Below are 26326 nucleotides of genomic sequence, written 5' to 3' on the forward strand. Positions count from 1 at the left end.
CTTGACCAATTTGCTCAGGGTCAGAACTTGGCACTGGGACCATGATGGGATGGGTGGAAGGTGGCTCCTGAGCAACAAGGTGGGAGGACACTCTCCGTGGAGCCTGCCTTTGGGTGCTCTGTACCCTGGAGTACATCTGCAGGATGGCTGGGGAGGGCATCACCAACAGGGCTCCCAGCCCCAGCTATAGGGCAGAGTGGGACATGGCACTGTATAGACCCTCATGCTCTGGCTGCTTTGCTCCTGGTCCTATTGACCAAATCCTTCATGTGGTATGCAGTGGAAATGCTAAGTCACAGCTTGAAGCAGTGATTGAGCACCTGGTGGGAAGGCAGGGCCAACCCAGGGGAGCTCAGGTGCATGCAATGCACCTGAGTGACCAGAAGGAGTGGAGCCAGGATCCATCCCTTTCCAGACCTCATGTAAGGGTTGGCAATGGAGGTGAGGGGATCTTGCTGGAGATCCCTGCCTACCTGAGGGTCTTATGAGCCTTCTGAAAGTAAGTAGCTTCTTTCCTTTATTTCTAAGCCCACTGCTGTTGCATCTGAGTGGATCCTCACTTGCTGCGGTGTGGAGTCTTGATGCTCTGCTGTTTTGTTGGGCTTTCCATTGTGTGACACTGTGTAAGGTAGATGCTGAGTGCCTTGCATTGGTGTGGTGCACATAAACAAATATGTATCACCAGATTGTATTGACGTTCAGTGTCTAGTTGGTATCCTTTCTCTGAGAGATCAGTATTTGAGTAAAGGAGTTGTGTATCTAGAGAGCTTTGCCTACCCAAGGGCCTGCTATGGGCTTCTAGTATTTCATGTGCACTCCCACAGGTGAAAAGCACCTAAAAGCATCTCACGCTTAAAGCACAAGGAGGTATTTAGTTTTTCATTGTTCTGCAAGTACTTCCTCCTTGCCTATCAAGGTGGCTCAGAGCCAGCGGGGGAACTCCTGTGTTTGGTACTCATGCATGGGAGAAGTAGCATCTGGCAACATCAGGTCCAAGTAAATATTTGGCAGAGTGTTTACAGCCCCAAACATGCCTGCATCAAATCCACAGCTGGGCTGGACTGGTGTGCTGATGGTCCAATTAATGATGTGTGGCCTGAAGCTCCCAGTTGTGGGAACAGTAGGAGGCAGACCCCATTAATGGAGCTTGGCTCTCCCAGGGTGTGGGACATGCACTGTGCCACCAGTTCTGGTGCCTGTGGTCTGGGGGGGGCATGTTTCCATGTCCCACCAACCAGGGACACCCCGTTGTGTGGCTGGGGATGCACGGTAGGATGGAGGTGGAAGAGGCTGTCTAAGGGCAGAACATCCTTCTGACCTCCTGATGGGCAGAGGGACAGCTGAACTCGCTTCCCATTAAGTAGGAAATGCTGTGGGCTGGAAAAGATGCTAAAAGAAAATCAAACGGGGGGGAAAAAAAAACCCTCCAAAACTAAACCCCTGAGTACTACAGTCTGTTACTTCTTCCAAAGCTTTGCTACGGATTTTAAGTCTTTAGGGATGCTGAGGATGCGTGCCTTGCACTGATTGCTGCCCTTCCACCCTGGAGGGGGTGTGCCTGAAGGTGAACAAGAGGATGCACCCAAATAATTATCCCACTCTTTTAATTCCTGGGGGGGTGGGGGGGAGTCTGGGGCAGCTCTGTGCCCGCCCGCTCAGGAAGGCACTCGCAATGGGCAGCGTTGGCTCTGTTTGGCTTGCGTAAGCTTTAATCTAAAGTTGGAGATGTTTTTAGCTGATCTGTGTTAATGTTGGGTGGAATTAACATGCATACGGGGGCACCACGTGACCCCTGCCCTCCCCATTTTGCCTCGCTTCAACGGATTCCTGCCGAATTGGAGCGGCCGGGCTGGGTTGCCGCCACCAGCAAGATGCCCGCCGTCTCCGTGCTCTACAAGGGAGCCATCATCATCAGCAGGTGACACCGCGGAGAGGACGGGGAGGGGACGTGGGGGGGTTCTGGGCATCCCCTGAAATGGGTCTTGGGTTCCTTGAGTCGGGGACATCTGATGGCATCAGCAGGCATCTGCTCTACTGACACCTCTACCCTCGCGTTGCGTTTCAGCTTGGTTTGAGCCATTTCTTTTTGATCCTGGTGGTGGTGTCTCAACAATACTCTGGAAAATCAGGGTGGTGATCACCAGCTGGGGTTGGGGCTGGGATGGTCTGCTGGGCACCCTCCAATCGCCGTCTTCTGGCAGTGCGCAATGGGGCCAGCTGTTTGTCTGGTGTCTTGAATGCATGGAACGTTGCAAGAGCATCAAGGGGGGGTTGGCTTTTAACGAGGAGAAAGACTTCCATCCCAGTCCATAGCAGTGGGTGTTACTGCCCAGCTGGATATTTTGAGAGGTGTTTTGGAGGGCTGATTGGAGAAGTCCCTGAGGCTCATTCCCCTCTTGCTGGGCTCAGAGCTGTGTGTTGTGCTCCCTTGTCCATCCTCAGCTGCACCCAATGAGAATTCAGGACCTGATCTTGATTCAGAAGCTCTGTTTTTTGCCTTGCAAATGAAATTCCTGGGAAAAGGAGTGTTTTGGGAGAGCATTCCCACAGCTGATAACCCAGCGCCTGGCTGTGGGCTGCTCACACCAATGTTTTTCCATGGGAATAGCAGACCCTGCAGAGCAGGAGCAATGTTCTGAAGCCAGGCTTCATTACACCAAAATTTAAAAGTAATAGAAAGGAGAGGAAGGAATGTAGAGAGGGTAGGATGTGACTTGGCATGGGGAAAGGGAAGATTTCGGTTGCTCTCTTCCCTGCTTTGGCTTGCGATGAGAAACCGCAACTCTCAACTTGGCAAAGCGGATCCCTGCAAGAGGGATGGAGGTGTGGGGAAACAGCTCCTGCCTCCCCGTGTTCTACTCTGTGTTACAAAACCTGGCCGTAGGCTTCGCCTGGTTTTCCTCATTATGGGATGTGTTTATTTGTGAAACTGGTATATTCTTGGAACACTGGTCTGGCCCTGGTCTCATTTCACAGAGCTGGACAGCTGTCCAGCCCTGTTAATCTGGGGTAATGAATCACAGACAGCTCCATCAGCTTTGCTGGGTGGGGAGGATGATGTCCAGCACCGCACATATTCTCTCATTTAGCTGCATAAACCCCTGGGGGTGGCAGGGGGGCTGCATTTTGCCAGCATGGGTTTAATATGTCAATGTGACTCTCAGCTGGTGCCTCTCAGTCATCCCATGGAAACCCCTCAGTGTGGTGGTAGGGCTGCTCTGGTTTGTTTGGGTTTGTTGAGCACATGGGTGGCAATTTGTGGTAGCCCATGAAAGAAAGATGTCTCTCCTTTCTCCCCCAGGACACTCATGGGACCATATGGGATGGATCGAACTGTGCATTGCTTTGAATTCTACGACTGTGCCAATGGACTGGGTGAGTCTTGAGCCCCAGAAGACCTGAACCTGGGGAAGCTCCAGCATCCCTCATGTCACAGCATTAGTGTTATGAACTGTTCCCTATCTGAAAGGTTGGATGGGGACCTAGGCAGCCTGATCTTCTGGATTACAAGCCTGCCCGTGCAGGGAACCTCAATGATCTCTAAGGTCCTTTCCAATCTAAGCCATTCTAACCTTATGAAATCTGACACTGGTTCTTGCACCTGCATGTGCTGAGCATCTGACAGCACCTTTCATAGCTGAGGCATTAAAATAAGGTCAAAATCCTGATTAATTTACCATTGGTGACATACAAGAAGCTGCAGCCCTGATGGCTGCATGGGAACCCTGGGGTAGGGTCTGAGTAGGATGGAGGGGGGAAGGTGTTTCACAACTTTCTGCAGAACTTGATTTCTCTATATTTAAAAAAAAAAAAAAAAATTCCAAGCACTTTCCATGCTCATGACAGTAGTGCCATGGCCCAAGGAGGCTCTGAAGATGGGGCTACACAAGAGCAGGCTGGATCCCACTGGAAACTCCAGCCCAGAGGTATGAGTGTGAACGCAGTGAGTCAGCCATCCTTTGTAGGGCACCAAACATCAAAGCACAGGGAAAAGGGAAAGGAGATGGCCATACCCATTTGAACGTGAGAAATCGCCTTAGGCTCATAGAAGTCAGCTGCAAAGGATCCAGTATAGCATCTCCTTTCACCTCTGTGCTCCTGGTGCCAATCATCCTGCAGAGCCCCTGAGGTCCCTAGGTGACCAAGTGGGGACCCATCCCAAGAGCCAACATCCTCAGGTTTCCTGAGACCACCTGTTAATTAGAGGTTGTTCCCAGCTCCTGGCTAGTAAGGATTTCCTCTGCACAGGGGTGGATTTGCTGGCTCTTCTCTCTTGGCCTTCCATTCATGAGGCCCATGAGAACTTGGAGAAGTTCCTTTTCTTGCTGGTTGTTTTTTTTATCTCAGGAGGTATATCTGGTTGATGAGTTTGGTAGATTTGATTGAGTTGATGGGATTTTAGCTGTTGGGTTAGTTTAGCTCGTTAAGGGAGGAGACCCAGGAAAGCAGTCTTGCACCATGCTGCTGGTAGGTGTAACCGTGTGGGTCTTCCAGTGCCATCACTGCCTTTCTCCATGCTTCTTCCCTGCAGATCCAGCTGTTTCTGCAGCCTGGGTTCTGACAGGCAGCAGCAGCTAGCTTGGTGCTGGTGAGATGGGTCAGCGTTTGGCCTGAGTCTGTGGCTTCATGGTTTGGCGTGGGAACCCACATGTGAACCTGGGCAGGAGTTCAAAGCGGTTACCTGGCAGCTCCAGAACCAGAGTTTAGAATTCAAGGATCGTCATCAAAGGGAAGTGATGCTTAAGGAGCATTTCTTAGAAATGCCGAGATCCCATTATCTTGACCTTCATCTTCTTAGGACAGGGAAGGGAGCAATTCTGTCTGAAGGAAGGGACAGATTGCAGGTGAAAGAGCTGGCTGGGGCTGCAAGATCAACAGAGGGATTACGGGAAATGTAATTGAACATTGCTAGCTTAAGTGCAAAGAAGCAGGCAGCCTCACCCCATGCTGACTGCCAGGACTGCAGCATGGTGCTGCTGGGGTACCCCTAGAAAGTGAATTTCAGGGGTGAGGTGGCAGAAGAGGGAAGAGGAAGGTTGGGGTTCCCATGCTTGGAAGGGACCCCATGCTGCTAAGATGCCCAGGGATGAAGGCTGTTGGGCCAAACAACCGGATTAGCCAGGACACCCCTGACCCGTGGTGCAGAGCTGCCTGGCAAGCCGGGAGCAGGTGAGATTATAAGGCTGAGAAGTTGAGAACTGCGACACTGGCATTAGTGGGAGCAGGATTAGATGCAGCAGGGAAGCTCGCGGGTCTCAGAGAAATATATAGGGTTGGCAGGAATCTGGAGGAAACTTCATGTTGGTTTGTGTAAGCTGCGTTCCCACCTGGAATTTCCCCATAAGTCTTTTTTCTGCAGAGAGAAACTAGTGGGGTCACCAGAATCAGCTCCAGGACCTTTGCCAGAATAGGAAGATTAAAGACAGAGATCTAAAATAGGCTAGATTATCTGGCCCTGAGTATGACTTAATAAGCATTATACCGGGACTTTGATGCTGTGATAATTAAAGAGCCGTTATTTACCTAAACTGAGTTCCAGATATAAACTCAATTGAAATAGGTGTTTATAAAACATGAGGGCTCTCAGGAATGCCTGCCAAGCTGCAGAAATCCCAAACAAAACCCTGAGGGGCAGTGGATGGTGGGGCCAAGCATCACGCCTGCTCTGGGCTGGGACCCCTCCATGGGACAGGTTGTGTTTGTCACCTCACACTGTCCCACTGCTCCGTGCCACCCCCTGGCCTGGGTGAGGGCTCCCTGGTGCAACACTCCCTTGTTTAGGGAGAGAAAAGGATTCTCTTGGTGGTTTTTTCTCCCCTTGCCAAAATTCGAGTGTGGCTAGGAGCAATGCTGTGAGTAATCACTGATTTTAATAACAAGATCGGATTTTCCCCTGACATTGTTGGGGATAAAGGAGGATTTGTAGATACTTCAGCTATATTAAGCCATTATTACAATTGATTTGCAGACACGAAAAAGAAATGAGTCATTATTCAGTTGATACCTGGGAGGGGGTGGTGAACGGGCATCACAGTGCTGCTGGATGCTCTCCCAGCTGCACCACCTCCAGGGTGTGCATCTGTACCTCATTTCCCTGATGCGTGCTGCCATCCCCAGATATCTCATCGGTAATCTGGGCTACCAACCCTCTCTGCCCCCCACCTGGACTTCCAGTGTCCCTGCCCAGAGTGATGCCCATGCTCGTGGCACAGCATCCCCATGCTGGGACTCCCCCAGGTGTGACCATGCTCCCCAGGGCTCTTTGCCACTCACTGTCACACCCATGGGTCAGCATCTCCACTGGTGGGCATGGTGCAGCCAGCTGCTACAGGATGCGCTTTGCATAACGGCAGTCCAATGGGGCTGGGGTTCATGGAATCACAGAATCATTTGAGTTGGATGGGACCCCTAAAGGCCATCTGCTCCCACCCCCCTGCATGAACAGGGACACCCCCAGCTCCATCAGTGCTCAGAGCCCACCCAGCCTGACCTTGGCTGTCTGCAGGGATGGGGCACCCACCATCTCTCTGTGCCAGCGCCTCACTGCCCATATTGTTGTCTGGGAGAAGGAACAATGGGTGCATATGTGGCCAAAATGAAAAATTATGATAGTCTGGGTTTAAACACAATTTTAACATGAGGTCTTTCCCCAGGGGTAGTTGAAAACTGCCAGGCCCTTCAGGCTTAGGTTGCAATGGGAGGGGAGCAACGGGTGGACACTGTGCTGCTGTCCCCAGAGGTCCTGAGCTGGGGCCAACGCTGGGGCATGTCCCTGCTGCTGTCCTCAGCCTGCCCTCCTGGCCACAGCAGCAAAATGCCCGACCGGCGGGTCCCGGGGCAGATTTGTTAATTAAAGCCAGGCTTTTTAATCCTTCTGTCTGCAGCCTGCATCCTCCAAGTGGGATTTAATGAGAGTGGGTAAATAAGTCTCTTGTGCCTCTTCCAGCCAGCTTATGTGTGCTGACGGGGACGTGGCCGCACGGTGCCAGCACGTGGTGAAGGCACCCATGGGGTATGGGGAGCAGCACAGCCCCAAAGACCACCCCTGTGCTTTTCTATGACAACGCTCGATGGGTCTCATCAGAGACGTACACACTGGCTGCAGCACCTGCAGCAGAATCGTGCCCTTTCCCAGCAGTGACCAATTGAACTGCAAATGTTGAATTTTCAGTTGCTGGAAGGCAGTCGCTCCTTGCTTGAGTGTTCCTCAACGCTTGGTCCCAAAGTGGAGGATGTGTTCCCAGGCGCTCTTGGCCTCTGTCCTATGTTATTGACCTCATCCTGCTGCTGGTGTAGCACAGGAGGTACACAGGACTTACTGCAGGGGTGGCTTGCAACAAGTCATAGATCCAAGAGTGTGCCTTTGTGCCACGGTGCTTCTCCTCCCCCAGGAATTAAGGTGATCGGCGGCATCAAGGAGATCACCGGAGAAGAATATGGAGTTTATGTCAAGAGGATCCTGCCAGGGGGTGTTGCTTATGCTGATGGTGAGTGAAATATGAAAGGGGGTAACTGGAGAAGCCAGAGGGCAGGATATTCTATATGCTGCTTCATTGGGCATTTTGGGTGTTTCCTTCTGGATTTTCCAGCAGCGGAGTTCGGTTTAGCGACGATAATCACTGCAATGAAGGAGGGCAGCCTTGCCCTTGGTCTCTGCAGCATTTATAGGATTGCTCTGCATCTTTAAGCCAAGCTCCATCCCCGCCAGACGAAGCTCACTCCACTTTGCTGCCTGCAGCGATCGCACGAGATTGCGTGCGGCCATGAGATGACTTGTCCTTCAGATCAGCGGGTATTAGGCAAAGGGTCTGCAGAGTTCACCTTTTAGAACTTAAGCCAAGAAGATTTTTTTTCCTCCAATGTTACATCATTTTTTTCAAACTAAAGCAGGAAAATCAAGAACAGGTGGAGGTGCCACTCGTGGGTTTTCCTCTTGACCTTAAACTGAATTGAGCAAAAGCTTCATGTCACTTTTGCATTTGCCTTCGTGCCTCCCTACAGCATGGGAGGCCTCTGATGTTGGCAGAGTTGTTCAGGGACGTGGTAGAAACTTCATCTAAGGATATCTTGAAAAACAGGTTGGTTGAGCATCTCAGAGCGACCCATGCATATTTCATTCTGTCTCTGAGCAAAGGCAGGAACAGCCCAACCTCTCCAAGTCCCTTCAAGCTGTATTTTCTGCAGTTTTTATCCATTAGTTTTCTTTTCTAGGGCGCCTGCAGCCAGGAGACCAGATCCTGGAGGTCAATGGAGATTCTCTAATTGGGGTTACCAGCGAGAGGTACCGTATCCAGACAGAAATCTTGCATTCCTCTTGGTTTTGTGTGATTCTGTGAAGTGGTTTAGGCTGCAGGTTGCGTGGAGGACACCAGGGCATTGCTTTGTCAGTGCTCTGTTGCAAGCAAAGAGATTCTGTACCCAGCACTGCTCCCAAGGGCCAACTCAGGAATTATCAAATTGAGAAGGTTCTATGTGAAAATAGACCAGTCTGGTGTGAGCTGTGACATACAGCCAGGTGAGCACAAAGCAGCCCTGCTCGGACCCGGTGTTGACATATGGTGGTTCTCATCCCACAGGGCCGTGGACATCCTGAGGACAGCTTCAGCCACCAGCCACATGCGCCTTCTGATAGCCCGTGATGATGATGCCAGGTGAGGGGTGGCATCTTGCACCGGGATGAGTGTTGGAGGCATTTGTTGGCACCTGGAGAGTATTTGTGGGGACTGGACTCAAGGCCCATGGTGAAGATAGAGGTGGCCAAGGGTTTTGGATGAGGGCAGCACGGGCATGGGAAGGCTCCTCCAGCACCGCTGTGTGGTGTTGAGTTGCCTCCAGATTATGGTGTCCTGCACAGAGCTCCGGGTGAAGATGTGCAAGGACAGTGGGATCTTCTCTTTCCTGTTCAGTTAGTTGCACTGAGTTAGGGTCTTCCTTCACACTGCCTCCCCCGATGGGTTCTTCCCTCCCAAGGGAGGATGGGTTGTTTCTCCCCACAAGAACCTCTCCCCTTGAGGTTTTGCTTTCTTTAGAAGTGATTTGAGACGCTGAAAGGAGAAGGAAAGAGTTCAGTTTGCTCTTGGCTGGATGATAATGATAGTGTCAGGAGGGCAGGATTGTGAAAAGCCAAGAGATGAGACGCTCACATCCGCTGGGAGATCCGGAGCAGTGTGCCAAAGCATCCTCTCCTTTTGGCACATCTGGGATGTTGAGGTGCACCAGGAACCACAGACATGAGTGGGGGAAAGCCAGGCACCTTTGTGCTGCAGGTCGCCCCATTGCTTGCTCAATGCACCCACACCCCAGACCGGGATGTCAGGGACCATGGTTTCATTTCTTATGCACCAGCAGCCATGGAGCATCGCTCCCTTAGCGGAGCAGTGAGAGTGCTGTAATGACAGGGCTGAGACACATTATATTCAGGTAGAAGAAGCATTTGGTATTAATGACGGACTACTTTTTTTTATTGTGCTCTATAAGTGGAAATTGCATCCCAAATTATTGCACCAAGCGTGAGTCCCTCGGTAGGCGCTGGGGAAGCTCCGGGTGAGGCCGTCAGGTCGATGTGAGCAGGGATACGCAGCTCGCTGCAGTTCTGCCTTCATTGATTTCTGTCTGCTCCGAGCTGCTCAGGCCCCTCGACCTCTCCTCCTAATATCGTAAACTGCAGCAGATGGTTCTTAAAGCATCCACACGCGTGGCTCTGGCTGCGGCTGCAGCTCGTGTGAGGCAGTGCAGAGCTTGGCCGGGGGCAGGCAGACCTCCAGCACTGCGCTCAGCCTCCGTCTGCTCATCCCTTAAATCTGCAAAAGGTTACCCGGAGGGACAGGGGGGGAAGTAAGCAGTTTATTTATGGGTTTTTTTTTTTGGTAAAGATTTGCAGAGATTTCGCTTACATAATCATCTCACAGACTACGTATCTCCAGGACGAAGGGCTGCGGAACAAGGAGGAAGGGTTTTTCCTACTTCCTGCCTCTTCTTTTTCCTCACATCTGCCTGGATTCTTACGGTGCCATGTCAGCTTTCTGGGATGCAGGCTGAGCACCACCCTGCAGCTTTTCTTTGCAAACCCCCAGCGTGCGAGGCACGGCGGGGGAGGAAAGGCGATGGCTCTGGGTTTGGAAGCAGATTCGCCCTGCCTGCCAATTTTCCCCATGACTCAGCTGTGTAGCATTTTGCCGTGGTTGCCCTTGGGTGAATTTGACTTATAAACGCTATTATTTGTCCCTGAAGTTAATTATAGGCCCCAATTACCTGTGCTGTTAATGGAACTCAGTCCTGGCATGTATAAGATGCATGCTTTCGGCCTGGCACATCAGACGTGCTGCAGAGAGCTGCAGTAATGCTAGGGCTTGGAGCAGAACATTCAGATTTCGAGCTGGACGCGCTGGGTTTGGAGGACGGTTGGATCCCATTTCATTTGTGCTCCTCTTTGGCTAATGAGGATGATTTTTATTGCATACGCATAATCACTGTTTATTCCTCCTCAGCCTGAAAGTTACAATAGTGCCTTGTTTCCGTGGGCTGTGCTGATACCATCCTGGTCTTTCAGGTTTATCACTGTGAGACAGCCTTGCTGCACCTCCTAGCACAGCGTAGCTAGCAGTTGATCACACACCTGTGCACGATGAGTGTGCTCATCTCGTCAAAATCGGGCTGATGTGCTCATCGTGCCTTTCCATATGCAGTGATTGCGACATGCCTGGAGCAAATGCGAGGTGATCCCCTCACCCTGCGAGCTCCAGCTGTGGGTAGGGGCCAGCTCCTGTGGCTGCTCTCAGACCCACGGGATGGCTGGAGTCAGAAGGGACATTGAGAGGCTGCCTGGTCCTGCTGCATGCAATGAGCAGGGACGCCCACAGCTCCATTGGGTGCCCAGAGCCCATCCAGCCTGAAAACATTCACTGCTGCAAGCCTGATGTCCCAGGCTCTTTAGCTGCTCCTAGAGGAGAAGCACACATACTTTCACCCCAAAGCCAGGAAGCCCACATGCCCGTGGCTGCTTTCCAGACCCACGCCTGGCTCCATGGATATGGAGCATCACCCACCTGAGAGATAGAAACGCCACAGCCACTGTGCAATGGGTGTGAGAAAGTGGCCTTGCTGGCTGCTTGCATCAGGCTTGCAGTGCTTCGGGTTCAGGGTTCTGCTGCCCTGCAGGCTTTATTTACGGAGACGCTATTAATGTGTGCAGTGTCACAGGCTCCTCTCTCCCCAGCCTTGGTGCAGGGCTCAGGCTTCCAGACGCGGTGCTCACACGTCACCTTTGATGTTGGACTCACCCTTTGTTCTCCCAAGAACAAAAGGGCAGGACAAAAGGGTATTATGAGATAAAACAACAATATTCTGTGGGAAGATTGACCCCTGCTGCTTAATCTGCTGCAGAGTCCGCCACAGCTGCCTGCTGCTGGCATCCCCATCATCCAGCCCCACGCCAAGGGGCTGAGCTTGGTGCAGGATGGTTCCAGGCCCTGCCCTGCTCCAGCTTGGTGAAAAAGAGCTGGAGAAGGGATGGTCAGAATGAACTTTTTGCATAATACAGCCCCATTTTTTTTTTTTTAATTAAGCTGGGCATTTTAGTCCAGTGGAAATGAGTGTTCAGAACATTCGAATAAGGGTTACATTCTAAATATTAAAGATGACTTCAGAAGTCTCTTAGCAGCTGAAAGCACAAAGTGAGATTCTTTTCTTAGCATTCCTCCAGTGCACTTGTTCAGTGACTGGGCTTCATCTGCCCAATTGCAAATCCCTCATAGAATCACAGAATCCTTTGAGTTGCAAGGATCCCTTAAAGGCCCTCTGGTCCCACCCCCCTGCAATGAACAGGGATACCCACAGTTCCATCAGTGCCCAGAGCCCACCCGGTCTGACCTTGGGTGCCTGCAGGGATGGAGCAACCTGTGCCAGTGCCTCTCTGCACTTATTGTAACAAACTTCTTCCTTATAGCCAATCTAAATCTCCCCTCCTCTGGTTTGAAACCATTTCTCCTTGTCCTATCACAGCAGACCCTGCTGAGGAGTCTGTCCCCTTCTTTCTTGCAGCCCCTTTAGACACTGAAGGGCTGCCCTCATTTCTCCCTGGATCTCTTCTCCAGATTCTCTTCTTCAAATACAACACTGAGTTAAAAAAAAATAATAATAATAATTCTTGGCAAATTCAAACCAGAAATTGAGTTGCTTGCTGCTGGGTTAAGCTTCAAGTGAATCAAGTCTTTATGCCTTCAGTGGAATTACTGCTTGCAGTACTGACCAACAAAGCAGGAGCTGGGAGGGCAGCGTGTGACACAGGTTGTCACCCGTCCCTCCAGCGAGCAGCTGGGCTGGACACCTCACTTTGTGGATGAACAAAACTCAAATAACAAGAAAGAATGCCCAAGCCTTGCCTGCCCTAGCCCGTAACAAAGGGTTTGACAGCACGGGCTGGTGATTGGGCTTGCATTGTTCGGCTGGGCTAAGGAACACAGGAGCTGCTGGACCAGTTGTATTTGCATTGACTAAGAATTTTGTAGCCATTGTTTTAAGTTCATAACCTGTCCCATGCTCTGCTGAATTATTATCTGGGGAAAATGTAACAATGGATGACCACAGAAACACCCAGCCCAAAACAAAAAGCCAGCTGCTGAAGGCTAGGTAATCACTGGAAATAGCACATTAGCTTGCAGCAAGTTAGCCCTGCCATTACAATAGGTCACAGAGGGATGACTCCATCCATCACTACAGGAGTTACCAGCAAATGGGGATCTAAATGCCCTATGAACATACAGGGGTTTTTATTGGAAAATGGAGAAAATTCTGCTAAGGTAAGATCCATTCAAGGTTTATCCAAAGGAAAGCACAGGATGGGAAATCAACATCCTATTGCTGTAGGATCTAAGTTGTCTTTCAGCTTATTCAGTGCTTGGACATGTTTCAGTGTTTAGTACTAGAAACTTCCAGCTGGAGTAGCTTTATGGATGTGAGGTTTTGGAATGGCTTACTGTTAATGTACCTATTACTGGGTGACCCCTGGATATCCTGGTCAGGGCAGCAGTTTGCCTCTTCCTGGCAAGCCTGTACCCCAAGAGCTGAAAAGCTGCCCCAACAAAATGGTCAGTGCCTTTGGGTTCTGGTTAACCACACAACTGCTCATCTCCCTCCTCTCTGAAATGCAGGGACAAGCTGTGGTTTGCTGTCGGAATGGTGCCCATTGTCTTCCCAAACCCCACTAAGTGCCTATCGGATCTATCTAAGCTCTCCTTCAACTTGTTCAGTGCTTTATTTCTGTGAAAATCCCACTTGGAATCGCTTTATGGGAGGCAAGGTTTAGGAACAAACCGGTTGTCTTCTTTTAAGGTCACAGGTTTAGTTGATAGAGACAACAGAGCCGATAATATTTGGATTCATTGAGACATTCCACTAAGCGTTCTATGATACTTGGATTTAGAAGTAGCATTAGGAGGAATGAACAAGGCATACATTTGATGGCAATATGAGATAAGGCAGGCATTGTGCTTTGAAGTTAGTTAAAGAGCCAGCTGTTAATGGGAAGGCTTCAATTACTGAGAACACTTCCAGCAGGATCCCAAGGAGCTGATGATTCACTCATCATTTTATATTGCTGACTCTGACCTAGCCAATAACACACAACATCCATCCCAGTGGGGCATGCCAATGACACAACGTCTGTCGGTGTGCAGGAGCAGGCTCCTCGGTGAGGAAACTGCTGCAGCTGCTTTCCTGCAGGTTGTGTGCTGGGCAGGACTGGCTGTCAGCAGCGAGAGCCGGCCGCTCATCACCTGGCTTTTCATGTGGCTGTGCCGTCAGCCACCCGTCTTCCCATGGGGATTCCCTCCTGCCTTCAAAGCGGACACCTAACGCTGCCGTTGCCACAGAAGCACCAATTTCAGGGTCTCTCCCCTGCCTGTAATGACACCTGGAAGAAATGAGTCAGCCTTGGGACTTCACTCCCTGAGTGAAGGTTGGCTTGGCTGGGAAGCGTTGGGTTATGATGGGAGAGGATGGCACAGGAGCAGAGGAATGGCGGCTGCGCTGCCCAACGAGCAGACACATCGTGGACCAGTGTGTGAGGCTGGTGCTTGACCCCAGCATCCCCTTTCTGTGCCTCCTCATCCAAACAGATGGGAGAGGCTCGCGGCAGCTCAAAGAAGGATTGCAGAAATGATGCAAGAGCTGGTAAACATGGCTAATGGTGGGTCTTGATGGCTTAAGAACTCCACGTGTTTTGTTTGCTGAAAGGAAGGTCGCGAAGCAACACCTCTTGTCCACAAGTGGTCGTGGCTCAGCAAGGACCTACAGGTGTTGTCAAACTCAGCCTGGAAGCAAAGCATTAATGAAGACAACCTCTTGAGATTGCAGGGTTTAGGTGTGAGAATGCTCTGCATGCTCTCCAGTGCTGGAGGGAGCCAGCCCTATGGGCTTGGTAATAAGTCACTGCATGAGGGCACTGCTGTCACACAGGGGGGTGGGAAAAGGTTCTGAGCAGCAGTTGCTGACCACCCCATGTTTTTCATTCCAGGAGAGAGTTCTCAGAGCTGTTGGAGAAGTTTGGCTCCCAAAGCAACACCGGCTCCGCGCGGAGCTCACCTGTCCTGCACGGCGGCAGTGAGTACCGGTGCCAGCAGCTCCACGGCTGCCCTTCATCCCTCTGCCAAGGGAGTTTTCTTTGTCTCAGCATTATTTTGAAGGAGTTTTGATCTGATTTGGTTTGGGTGAAGGCTTGAGGGATGTGATGTCTTGCAAGCACTGAGCGCATCCCCAGGGCACGGCTGGTAGTGCCTGTGCAGAATGAAGCAGCAGGCCAGCACCTGCATGGTGTATTTTGGGAGAATTGAGCTGGGGCTGTAACAGCTTTCCAGATACCTGGACTCAACTGAAGTTCTGGTTCAGTAACCCCAGCAATACCCATCATTTGCAAAGGGAAAATGCTTAATGAGGGACAAGGTTAACCTAATCTAGGTGCCAGTATGCCGAATCACATATACATGGGGGTAAAAGGTGTTGGCATCCCAATGGAAGGCTGGCTGCCCTTTCTCTGGGGCACCTGTGGTTGGTATTGGGGTGACAGCCCCATGCTGGACTTGTGCTGAGGATGCTGAATGCTTCCTCTCCACAAGCAATATGTCTTTTCTATGTGGTTTCCCCCAAGAGCTCGAAAGCCAGTACCGGCTGCTGGCAGTAGAGCTGAGCAGGAGGGTGGCACTGGTGTGTTTTTGCTCCCTGAACTGACTGTGACCTTGCTGTTCAGGTCGATACCTGGAAAGCACATCCTCAGGCTCCTCCTCACGCTCCCAGAGCCCGCTGCTGCTGAGCCCGGCCAGCTCCCACGGCCCCTTCATCGGCAACCCGGCGCACGCTCCCCACGCACAGTACGTACAGCCAGGCCTCGGGGTGCCGCGGCGTAGTGACCCCATCACCACTGAGATCTGCTCTCAGAAGTCAGCAGGGCAAGGTGCCCGTGGAGCTTTTCATAGAATCATAGGCTGGAATCATTTCGGTTGGAAAAGACTTCTGAGGTCATTGAGTCCAACCATTAACCTTGCACCACCAAGTTTTCTAAGGCTTGCATGCCCTGGTTTCGGTGAGCAGCTGGTGGGAAATAGTTGGGCCATTTCAGTGCTTGGCTTCTGCATTGTTGTTCTTTGTAAGGGAGTGGGTGTCCCCTCTCAAATGCGTTCCCTTTAAGGAGACGTGCACAGTAAAAAGTGAGGAGCTCCAGACCACACATTGGTTGGGAAGATGCCACCATATGTCTAATGTTGTTTTAGAGGGAAAAACAGAAAATGCCTACGGCGTTCAAAGGATGGCTTGTTTGTCCTCATGTCTTCTGTACCACTGCATCACCACAATGGATAACTGTTGAAGTCCCCATTCCGGAGTCTCCCCTAGATGTCCTTGTCACAGTGGCAGCTCCCCTCTTCCTGACAAGCCTGCACCCCGAAAGCTGAAAAGCTGCCCCAACAAAACAATCAACACATTTGGGTTCTGGTTAACCACGCAACCGCTCCTCTCCCCCCAACTCTGAAACGTGGGGAGAAGCTGTGGCTTCCAACCAACCACGAGGACGGTAACCACCACCTCCCCAAAGCCCACTGAGCACCTCTGCGAGGCCACCGGTGCCATCAGAAGGTGCCTGAGGAGCACACTTCCCATTGCCCTGCTCCTGGCATGCCGACATGGTGCAACGAGAGCACGAGTGCTGCTGTGAGCCGTGGCCGCCTACAGACACCGTGTCCTTTGGCCTCGGGAGCATTTCCTGGAGTGTGCGTTTTCATGTGGTCACCCGGCCCTTTCATATTTCGCAGGGTCAGAGGTTTGGGCAGGCAGAGCTTGTTTTTGGCCGAGTCTCCTCTCCAGGGTGCGTGGGGTTGCCCTTCGAGAGACGCACGATGCAAAGGGCGTCAGCAGTGCTGGAATTGGGACCGCTCATCCCCAGGGCCCGCAGCTCCTCTTCCTTTGGCAGTGTAAACAAGCCAAGTCTCTGCTACAGAGAATCAGGCCTCACTGCAGAACCAGTAAATCCTCTTGCTAAATATCAGCCCTTTATTAGGGATTTGCAGAGGACAAATATTTGGCACCAGAGGTTTAAGCTGCTTGCACGGAGTGAGAGACCCTTTCAGAGGAGAGGCCAGCTCATCTCCTTGGCAGCTGGTTTGGATAAAGCAGGCATCCTCCCTCCTCAGCTAACCCCCTCTGGGGGTCCTGCCTTTCTTAGAGCAATGATTTTTCATAAGGTTAAGGAGCACGGCGCATTGAGGCACAGCCTGCTGTCAGCCCAGAGCACAGCAGCACGCTGCTCTTTCCCATGGGGTTCTGAGCACTCACCATGTGGTAGTTATTGCCATGAAGGTGTTTGAGAGCTTGATTCCCAGGGCATCTTGCAAGACTTTGAGGCCAAACTTGGCTGAGACATCAAGTCAGCTGTGTACCCTGAGCTTCACTTTGACTCCTGCTATGGATGCTTAGTAGTTAGCCAATCTGGTGATTTAGGTTGGATTTGGAATGGTAACCTCATTCATTCTTTGTGTGCTTTCGGCACAAGGGTGCTGATTCTATACCGGCTGAACCTTTAGTTTCCTCTGTCTATTTCCTAAATGAAAACAAGTATTCCCCACCTCTGGGATTAGGCAAGGCAATTACCTTCCTAATGATAAACACTGCTAAGAAAATGGAGTCCTCACCTCCTCCCTCCCACATGGGGTGGATAAAAAGATGCAGAGGCAGAAAAGACCAGGAGAAGTTGGGAGGACCCTACGCATGAAGAGAACCAGGCAGAGTTTGTCCAGAGACATGGGAAAATAAACCAGGTCACCTTGCGTCACCTGCCAACCTCTCTCCCTTGCAGCTACTCCATTGAATCAGGAATCCAGAGCATTTCTATTGCAAAGTCCTCTGGCTTAGGGCTTACGGTCAGCGGGGGAGCCAACAGGCCTGATGGTCCCATGGTTTATGTCCAAGAACTGATGCCAGACGGTGACTGCTACAAGGTAAGTCAGCGTAGAAACCCTCAGTGCCTTTGAATGAGGACTGCTAGAAGCTGTAGCTGCCCTGAATAATGCATTGCATGGACTAATGGAGATTTGTATTGCAGGAGGAGGTGCTGTGCAGAGGGCCGTTCTTTTCTAGCGTTCTTTCTCTTTGTTTAGGACGGTCGGCTCCGACCTGGTGACCAACTCATTGCTATCAACAGAGATTCTTTGGTGGGCAGCACACTGGAAGAGGCCAGAAAAATTATTGCAAAAGCCAAATTCAGGTAGGCACATAGTACATCTCCTATCATCATCACGGTGTAACAGTCTTGGGGAGAAACCCCTAATGTCCTACCAACGTTTGGCTTCAGGAAGCAGGAGGCCCTTTTGTTTGAATGACACTTCAAAATGGCTGTGATGCAAAGAAATGTTGGCAGCCTGGACCACCCTAAAGTGTAACACAGACCTTCCTGATGTTCTGTCCTCATGAACATCCCCCATCACTGCCCAACTGGGTTCCACAATAGAACTTAAGGCCAAACAAGCAACCCAACAAGCAAGGCCAAACAAGTGAGTGGAGATCCCGCTACACTGGTGCTGATTCCATTGGCTTAAGTGAGATCACCCTGGAGAAAGAACCATGGGCATAAAGGTTTTACAAACTTCAGCCGTACTTTTTTCAGTCTTAAAATATTCTCTACTTGTGGCTCATTTCAGACATGAGGGAAACACAGAAGTGGCCTTTATTCCTGGAAGGGGACGGTTACATCCCGGACTGTCAGCTCATAACAACATCCCATCACCACCACCGAAGGCAGTGGGAAACGGGCTGAGCTCCTGCAGGCTGAAGGTCCACGTGAGGTCCCCAGAGGTAGGCTGAAAATTTGGGTCTGAGACCACAGACCACAGTCCTGTGATCCTCCTTTGATCAAAAAAAAACCTTTTTTAGGGACTCCATAGTACTCCTTCTAGACTGTGAGAAGTCTGTAGTGTTGGTGTATGTGGCTCTGTTTTGCAATCGGGTATTTTGAAGCTGAAATATTGTTCCTTCTGTCTTGGGTGTGGGGCGAATGATGGGAGTTTTGTCTCCGGAGCTTCCATCCAGAGCAGATTCAGGAGTCTCAGGTTTAAAAAACAACACTCCGTGGATAGCAACCTGCATCTCATTCCCCGGCAGCCATAGGGCTGGAAGGGATTACGAGAGTCGGTTTGATCTAGTTTCCTACCTAAGGCAGCAGCGACTCTTTGTTCTTCAAGCCCTCTGATGAGGATGAACCTGTAGCATTCCTAAGCAGCCCGTGTCTGCTCCTCTCCAGCCTAATGATAAGACAGGCTCATGCTTCCCGGGCAGCACTGCTCTACGCTGTGTTTGCAGAGGTGAGGGCTGGAGCTGTGCACGGTGAGACAGGATTTAACCATGCAACCCCCACGATAATTTAGGCCTGTGGCTGGGCTGCGTGCAGTCAGCATTCCATTCCTGGATTGTTGCAATGCCTGGTGTATCACCCGCCTTTTCCCACCTAAAATGCCATGAGAAAAGGCTGGATGGAGTTTCCTTTTGTATGAGCGTCATTCCCAAAAGGTTTTACTTTCTGGACCCTGTGGAGACACAGACTTGCAAGAATGCCAAGCACACGTTGCCTTTGGCTGTGCCAGGCTGCAGGCATGCTTATGAAAGTCAGCCTTAGCCTATGTATTTGTAGCTGAGTAGTATGGAGAGATGCTTTATCATCCAGCAGAAGGTGTGCTTGTGTAATACTGTGTATGTGAAAACACACCGCTGGCTGGAATTAAATTTCTCCTTTCCTCTCTTTGTTGCTGAATGATGGAACTCTGAATGAAGTCTCAGCTCAGCTGTGCTGTGGCTCCTTTCCCTTCATCCTCAGGCTCCAGCCCATGGGCTGGTGCTCAAGAAAGGGTGGGCATGCATCTCTGCTTCCTGTCACACTCATTCTGAGAGTTATGTTATGGGTGACGCAGCTGACCATGGTCAGAATGAGGACCTCACTGCTGTTCTGAGTGCAGAGCCTTAAGGAGAACCCCTATGGAGAAAGATCAGGAAGCCTAACTCATCCTCAGCTCTCAATTGCAGTCAGGACAATGAGGAACTCACATCTTCTGTGTGCAGATGCTTTGGGATGGCCCAGGGGCAGCTGGGTTGCTCTCTCCTGAGCTCCTCTGCTCTGTGTTTACACCACCACATTACGCTCAGCAATTTTCTGTGCCTTCTTTGTCTTCTTTTTCTAGAATAGACACGAAAACCATTTTCCTGTGCCTTCTTTGTCACCAGACATCTGCCCACCAGAGCTCACTGTCTCAGGTAAGAGCCCTGCTCCTCGTGGGGTCTGTGCTGGCAACAAGCACAGCTGCGGCTCCTTGGTGCTGAGGACAACCAGATTCATTTCCAGCAGCATTTCTATTGCTGTAGTGGAGTCTGATGTTGTGATAATGACACTCACCCCAGTAGGAGAGAGGGAAGGGTGTGTGCCCAGCAGGTAGTTGTTGTGCCCACGTTGGTTTGTCCATAATAGCAAAATTCTTTACTAAGGCGTTTGGAGGAGTGCTGTCTCCTACTGGCAATAGGAGACAGCACTTGTGCCATGGGTTTGCTTGCAGCAGCACCTTTGGCCAGGTGCAAGGATCCTTGCAGGCAGCATTCCCTTCCGATGGGAACGAACAAAGAGTCATCCCATGGAGACATGGTAGAGCAAAAAGGCGAGTTCCTAATAGTGGTGCTGTACGTGGCAGTCCCAGGCATTGTGCAGGCATTCAGATTGCTCTCAGTTGTTCAGATCGAGTAGTTGCTTCTAGATGAGATAGTCAGGTTTCTCTCTACATCCAGGCTTTATTTTTGCTTCCTTTTTCGTGCTGTCTTTCCTCCCCGTGCTCTGAGCCCACTGTGGGCTGGTAACCTGGTGGGACAGCCCCGTGCTGTCCCCAAGGGGCTGGCCATGGGGGTGCTGAGCTCAGATTCCCATGCAGCTTCACCTTTCCCTAAAGGAATCACAGGAAATCTCAATGATCCATGGCCTGGGGAGATTACCTTCAGCAAGATACCATACATTCTTGTGGTACAGAAGTTACTTCTACCTGGAAAGGTGGGCTTTGTTACCACGTTAGTGAGTCCCCAGCAGGCACAGCCTTGGTTTCAAGGAGGCTTTTGCATGGCCACAACCAGCAGGCAGAGCTCCTGGCGATGGGGAACAAGCCCCCAGGCCACGGAGGCAATCCAGCAAAATAGCGATGACCTAATCGCTTCCTGCCTTAGCTGGGGGATTTCATTGCACGCGTTTGTTTCATGCCGAGTGCTGGGAAGGCTTTGTGTCGGTGTTGTCACCCATGAAAGCAGAAGAGTGGCTTTGAAAGAGCAGCAAGCCATGCTCGGAACCAGGGCCAGGGGTGCCTGGAGGTGGGAGCCCAGCAGACACCCTGGATATCCGTGTTTCCAGAGCTGGTAGCAGAGCCTCGCTGAGCTAATCCTGATTAGCAATGCTCGGAGGTAACAGCTCTGCCCTTGAACTTGGGGAGTGAAGTGCCAGTGGCCAATCCTGCTGCCCCATGTGTTACCTCCTCCTGCTTCCCGGCTGCTGCCATTAGCAGAGCAGAGGAATACTGGGATTAGGATGAGGTGTGTGCAGTAGCTTGCTGCTGCTCGCCGTGCTTCTGTTGGGCACCAGTGAGAGGGGCTCGGCCAGAGGTGGGGGCCCAGGCTGTAAAGCAGATGCCAGGCAGGGATAAAGAATTGGTTCTCAAGGAGAATCCCGTGCTGCTGGCACGATGAGAGATTGCCATGCTGTAGGGTGAGCAGAGCTGTCCTGAGCTTCTCCCAGGGGATGTCATGGTTCGCTATGGTTAATTGTGGGTTTTCCTCCAGGGATGAAGGAGCACAAGTGCCAGAGCATGGCAGTGTTATCTGGGCCCTGTACCACCACTGAGCTCTGGGGACAGCACCTGCAGGGAGCAGCCAGCTGCCAGCAGAGGCTTCTCCCCATCTTGAGATAGTTCTGACCTGCACAGCTGCTGCCCTTTGTCCTCTCACAGAAACATTTCACCTGCAGTGCATGCAGCTCCCACCCCAACAGCCTGCACAGGCAGCCTGGGAAAGGAGCTCAAGGCTTTTTGAAGTCTTGGGGAGGGAAGAAGTTTTGCATCAGTATTTTTCCACATTGCTTTATCCCATGCGTGCTGTGAAAAGCCAAGGCTTCCCATCATACAACTTTTCTCCTTGGCTTTCAGTTCTCCTCAATCAGAGTAGGCAAGATCCAGGCAGATTTATTTCTTCTTTTAAGCATATCACCACAATTACAGATCCCAGGACCCCAAAAACTCATGGCTGGAAAGTTCCTCAGTGGCCTTTCTGCAGCCCATGGTCCTCAGGTGGAACATCCCATTTTAAACCACGAGGAAGCCCACTTTCAGTACAGGTTTTCCATCCCCCCACCAACACCCAATCTTTCCAACACCGGCCTGATTCAGGCTTCTGGGACCAGATTTAATCAATCCCACTCTTCAATTATACTCTGCTGCATGCGTATTTTATTTTATGTAACCTGAAAGGTGCTTTGCGGGCACTTCTTTCCTCTACCCAAGCACTCTTCCATTAACGTTTCCCCCTGGCATTTCAGCACCCTGCTCAGCCCCCACCTTGAAAGCAACTACGGGCTCCAAACCCAAAGTAGCGTTGGATCCCCACATTCGCCTCAAGGATGGCAAGCTGGAGCTGGTGAGTGCATGGTCCCAAAGTGGCATCTCCTCCCCATCCTCCCGGCGTGCTCTGCACAGAAAACCACCCATGGACGTGGTACTAGACCATCCCTGTGCTGAATACTAACTAAGGGTGGGTGGGTGGTCTCATACAGCCTGTGATGCTGCTCCAGGAGTCTGGCCCTGAGCTGAGAGCGGACCCAGCAAAACCTGGTGCTGAGCTGGGAACGGGTTGAGAGCTTTCCATCCTGCACCAGCGTTGCATTTGGGCGTGGGAGAGCTGCACCAGGTGTTAGCATCGAGGTCACTGTGTCACTCGCTTTCCAGAGGGATTAAAAATTGCAACACGGAGTAGGAATAGTCGGAGGGAATCAGCCTGGCTGTTCGCACAGAATAAAGCTGCTGTGCCTGAGCAGCACAAACCACCCCACGCTGAGCAGGGGCTGCTGCAGCCTTAGCCCCCTCCGCCCTCACCCGCAGCCGCCCAGGGACAGACACGGCTCGGGAGCGCAGAGCCCCGAGAGCTGATTTCCGTGGTGGCCTCACATTGCTCACGTGCAGCAATTAATTAATCCCATCATTACTGAAGAGTCTGGAAAAACCCTGCGTCTCGGCTCTTCAGTTGGAGTTTGCTGGAGGTTGTGTCCAGCCTTAGAAGCTCCAAAGGGAGAGCAGGGTGCGGTGAGCATCCCAGCTGCGTGCCAAGAGGCGCTGGGAGAGCCTTGGTTCCTCCTGGCCACCTCCCAGCGCTGCAGGCAGCCCCAGAGCCCCCAGCAGCGCGTTCCCTCGACTGCACAGCGCCTGTCATGGGGGCCGTGCTCCCCGCTCTGGTTTTGGGGTGCACGTTCCTCCTCCCTCCCCGGGCTCTGGTGTTTTAGGGGCAGTGCGGGAGCGCTCAGCCCAGGCGCGATGCGGGGCTCTGGCGGACATCTGCTGCCACCGCCCGGCAGCGCGGGGCTCGGCTCCTGCCTGAGCACGGGCTGCTGTGTTCTCCTAAACCTGCAGATCTCCTCTCTTCTCATCTAGCCCCTATCCTATCTTCTGCCCTCCATCCCCTGTCCCATCCTCTATCCCCTATTCTCTCACCCATCCCATCCCATCATCTATCCTATCCCTTATCCTCTGTCCTCTAATCTGTCCTATCCTGTCCTCTATCCCTTCCCATCCTCTGTCCTATCCTATATCCCCTATCCTCTCTCCCATCCCATCCCATCCCATCCCACCCTACCTCATCCCACCCCACCTCATCCCGTCCCGTCCATTATCCTCCATCTTCTATTCTATCCTATCCTACCCTCTATCCTATGCTCTATTCCCATCCTCTCTCCCATCCCATCCCATCCCATCCCATCCCATCCCATCCCATCCCATCCCATCCCATCCCCTATCCTTTCCTTTAACCTCAGTCCTCTATTCTATCCTATCCTATCCTCTATCCCTTCCTATCCTCTCTCCTCTCTCCTATCCTATCCTATCCTATCCTATCCTATCCTATCCTATCCTATCCTATCCTATCCTATCCTATCCTATCCNATCCTATCCTATCCTATCCTATCCTATCCTATCCTATCCTATCCTATCCTATCCTATCCTATCCTATCCCATCCTATCCTATCCCATCCTATCCTATCCCATCCTATCCCATCCTATCCCATCCTATCCTACCCCACCCTACCCTACCCTACCCTACCCTACCCTACCCTACCCTACCCTACCCTACCCTACCCTATCCCTTATCCCATCTTATTCTCTGTCCTATCCCTTTTCCTCTATCCCATCCCATACTCTGTCCCTTCCTATCCTCTACCCTACCTCCTGTTCTCCAAGATCAGGATGTAGGATTGCCTCTGCCTCGGCTGTAAACCTGCTTCTCTGCAACGTGAGGAGCTTGGGTGCTTGAAATTCTCTTCCAGAAACCGTCGCTGGGAGGGGCAGCTGCTGTAGCTCTGGGAGGGGTGCACGCTGTGCACACCAGGACACAGTGGGGGGACCCACGTGGAGTGTGGGACCCTTGAGCAAGAGACATGGGTGCAGCTTTAACTTCAATCCCAGCTCATTCTCAGCTTCTCTGTTGAGCCTGATTTTGCCTTTTAAAGCCTTTCTGTCATTGCCTCTGGCACCAAAGTGGTGTTTGCACAGGTTTAGCCACCTCTGTACAGTGCCCAGGGGTTGGGCTGATAAATATCTGCAGGAGCCAGAGCATCCTCATAATGAGAGCAATAGGTGCAGTGAACAGGCAAAGTATTTGAATGTCTCCTGTTGCCTCAGGAAATCCGCTGTGAATAGTTTTTATCCTCTCAATCCCAAGCACGATTCAGGCTGCAAGAGAAAGAGCTCCAAGCATTTGATAAAGCTCCTGCCCATTTAATAGATGCAAATCTGTTTGCCATCTGCATAAAATGTTCTTGGAGTGCCGTGAACGTATCTCCTGGAACAGGCACTGCTGCACAGCTGTAGGAAAGGAGAGACTGGAAACCCAGCCCAACCCTGCTCCCACAGGAGCTGATGCCTGGAGCCACTTCCAGGAGAAACCCAGCACCGTGTTCTCCCAGCCCCTGCTTCAAAGCATTCATTTTTTTTTGTATTTTTCTATTAAGTGCTTGTTGTTCCTGCGGCAGGTGCTGCAGTACCTCGGCCTGGAGGTGACCGAGGAGAAGAAGAGGCAGCTGAGACAGAGCCTGACCACGGACTCGCAGGGGACAGTGGCCTATGGAGGTGAGCAGGCAGCTCCCCGTGGGCTTTTAGCATCTGTGCAGCCTTGGTGATGGCTGAGAGAGGAGAGAGACAGCTGCTGGAAGGCAGCGGGCCGGGCAGGAACACTCTGTTGGGCACTGGTGTAAGCTCAAAGCAGTTACAGTAAGTAGCAGACACCAGGGGTGCCTCCTCCCCACTGCACCTGACTGCAAACCAAATCCTGACGTTCACACCGGTCAATACGGTGCTTCTCCAAAGTGCTGAAGCCATCGATTCGGATTGCACTGTGCAAGCCAGAAAAGTGAGGAACACCAGCAGCCCAGCAAGGGACGTGGGGCAGGGAAATGCGGCTCTGGGTTAAAATTTTTAGAACTCTGAGAACCATGGTGTTCTAATACTCGATTCCAAATTATAGTTATATATATACCTAGAGTACGTATACTTATAACTGTCTCTAAACCCACTCCTGGCAGCCAATGGGTTTCCCCAAGCTCACGCTCTTCTCTCCTGTCCTCTTCCTGCAGATCTCCTCCAAGCACTCAGGGATGTGATGCAGGACGAGCTGGACGAGGCCGGCCTGGACTCCAGCTCCGTGCTCTTCACGCAGCACGAGGTGGCCAGCCTGCTGGACACGTCGGCGTTCCACTCCCCGGTCAGTGGGGCCAGGGCTCATCCTTCAGCCTGGCTCCCGAGGAGCTGATGTTGTGGGGCTGTGCAGGGGCAGGTGTGGAAGACTTAGGTTGGATGTTAGGAGGAAATTCTTGTGGGTGCCCCATCCCTGGAGATGCCCAAGGCCATGGATGGGGCCCTGGGCGGCCTGGTCTGTGGGAGGTGACCCTGAACATGGCAGGGGTTGGGGCTGGATGGGCTTCGAGGTCCCGTCCAACCCAAACCATGCTGTGGTTCTGTGAGCAGATTCTATGAAGCTGTGTAACAGATTCATTGCTTTTAATAAGGAAACAACAGCTCCTATGGGGTGATGTGAAAGCAGCACCCTGTGTCACTCAGAATGATGCAGAAGGAAAATTAGCCTTAATTAATCAATTCCAACTAATTTCACTTGGCTCAAAATGAAGATTCACCATAGCACAGCTACTCCATCTCTGTCAGGGATCAGAGACTCAAATCCCGGGATGGAGGGGAAGCCTTCAGTTGAATTATTTAGTGTGCCTTTTCATCTTCTTCCTACAAATGCCGTCTCCTTTTCCAAATGATTTTGATTCATAGCTATTCTGGGGATGGAAAGCAATAAACCTGCAACACAACTCACTGGTTTCAGTAGAGCAGTGCCTAACGCTGCCTGTCCTCTGCCCTCTGCCCACAGACCCTTGACTCACTCAGCTGCAACGGCAGCGAGGAGCTGGAGCAGCTGCAGCTGGAGATGACAGATCTGCGGCAAGAAGTCCGAAGGCTGAAGGTGGGACCTCTCTCCTCTCCTCTCCTCTCCTCTCCTCTCCTCTCCTCTC

General features: G+C 51.7%; 2 protein-coding genes across 4 annotated transcripts; both read left to right on the forward strand.

Moving 5' to 3' along the window:
* On the forward strand, nt 320-11531 carry LOC110405773 (ras-associating and dilute domain-containing protein-like). 3 transcript variants are annotated; one of them, XM_021411430.1, is made up of 6 exons: nt 320-499; nt 3302-3375; nt 7392-7487; nt 8212-8281; nt 8577-8651; nt 9924-11531. In XM_021411430.1, exons 2-6 carry the CDS (start codon nt 3309-3311, stop codon nt 10036-10038), a joined length of 423 nt encoding a protein of 140 aa, XP_021267105.1. In that variant the 5' UTR covers nt 320-499; nt 3302-3308; the 3' UTR covers nt 10039-11531. The 3 variants fall into 3 exon arrangements, with proteins under 3 accessions (XP_021267105.1, XP_021267103.1, XP_021267104.1); XM_021411428.1 differs by lacking the exon at nt 320-499 and adding an exon at nt 1745-1918; XM_021411429.1 differs by lacking the exon at nt 320-499 and adding an exon at nt 1747-1918 and having other exon boundaries at nt 9873-10016.
* On the forward strand, nt 13985-25165 carry LOC110405934 (syntaxin-binding protein 4-like). The gene is made up of 10 exons (XM_021411778.1): nt 13985-14055; nt 14513-14598; nt 15242-15362; nt 17339-17480; nt 17640-17746; nt 18180-18333; nt 19710-19782; nt 22088-22185; nt 24785-24881; nt 25119-25165. Exons 1-10 carry the CDS (start codon nt 13985-13987, stop codon nt 25163-25165), a joined length of 996 nt encoding a protein of 331 aa, XP_021267453.1.

The sequence above is a fragment of the Numida meleagris genome, chromosome 13, assembly GCF_002078875.1.
Source record: "Numida meleagris isolate 19003 breed g44 Domestic line chromosome 13, NumMel1.0, whole genome shotgun sequence".
NCBI lineage: Eukaryota > Metazoa > Chordata > Aves > Galliformes > Numididae > Numida > Numida meleagris.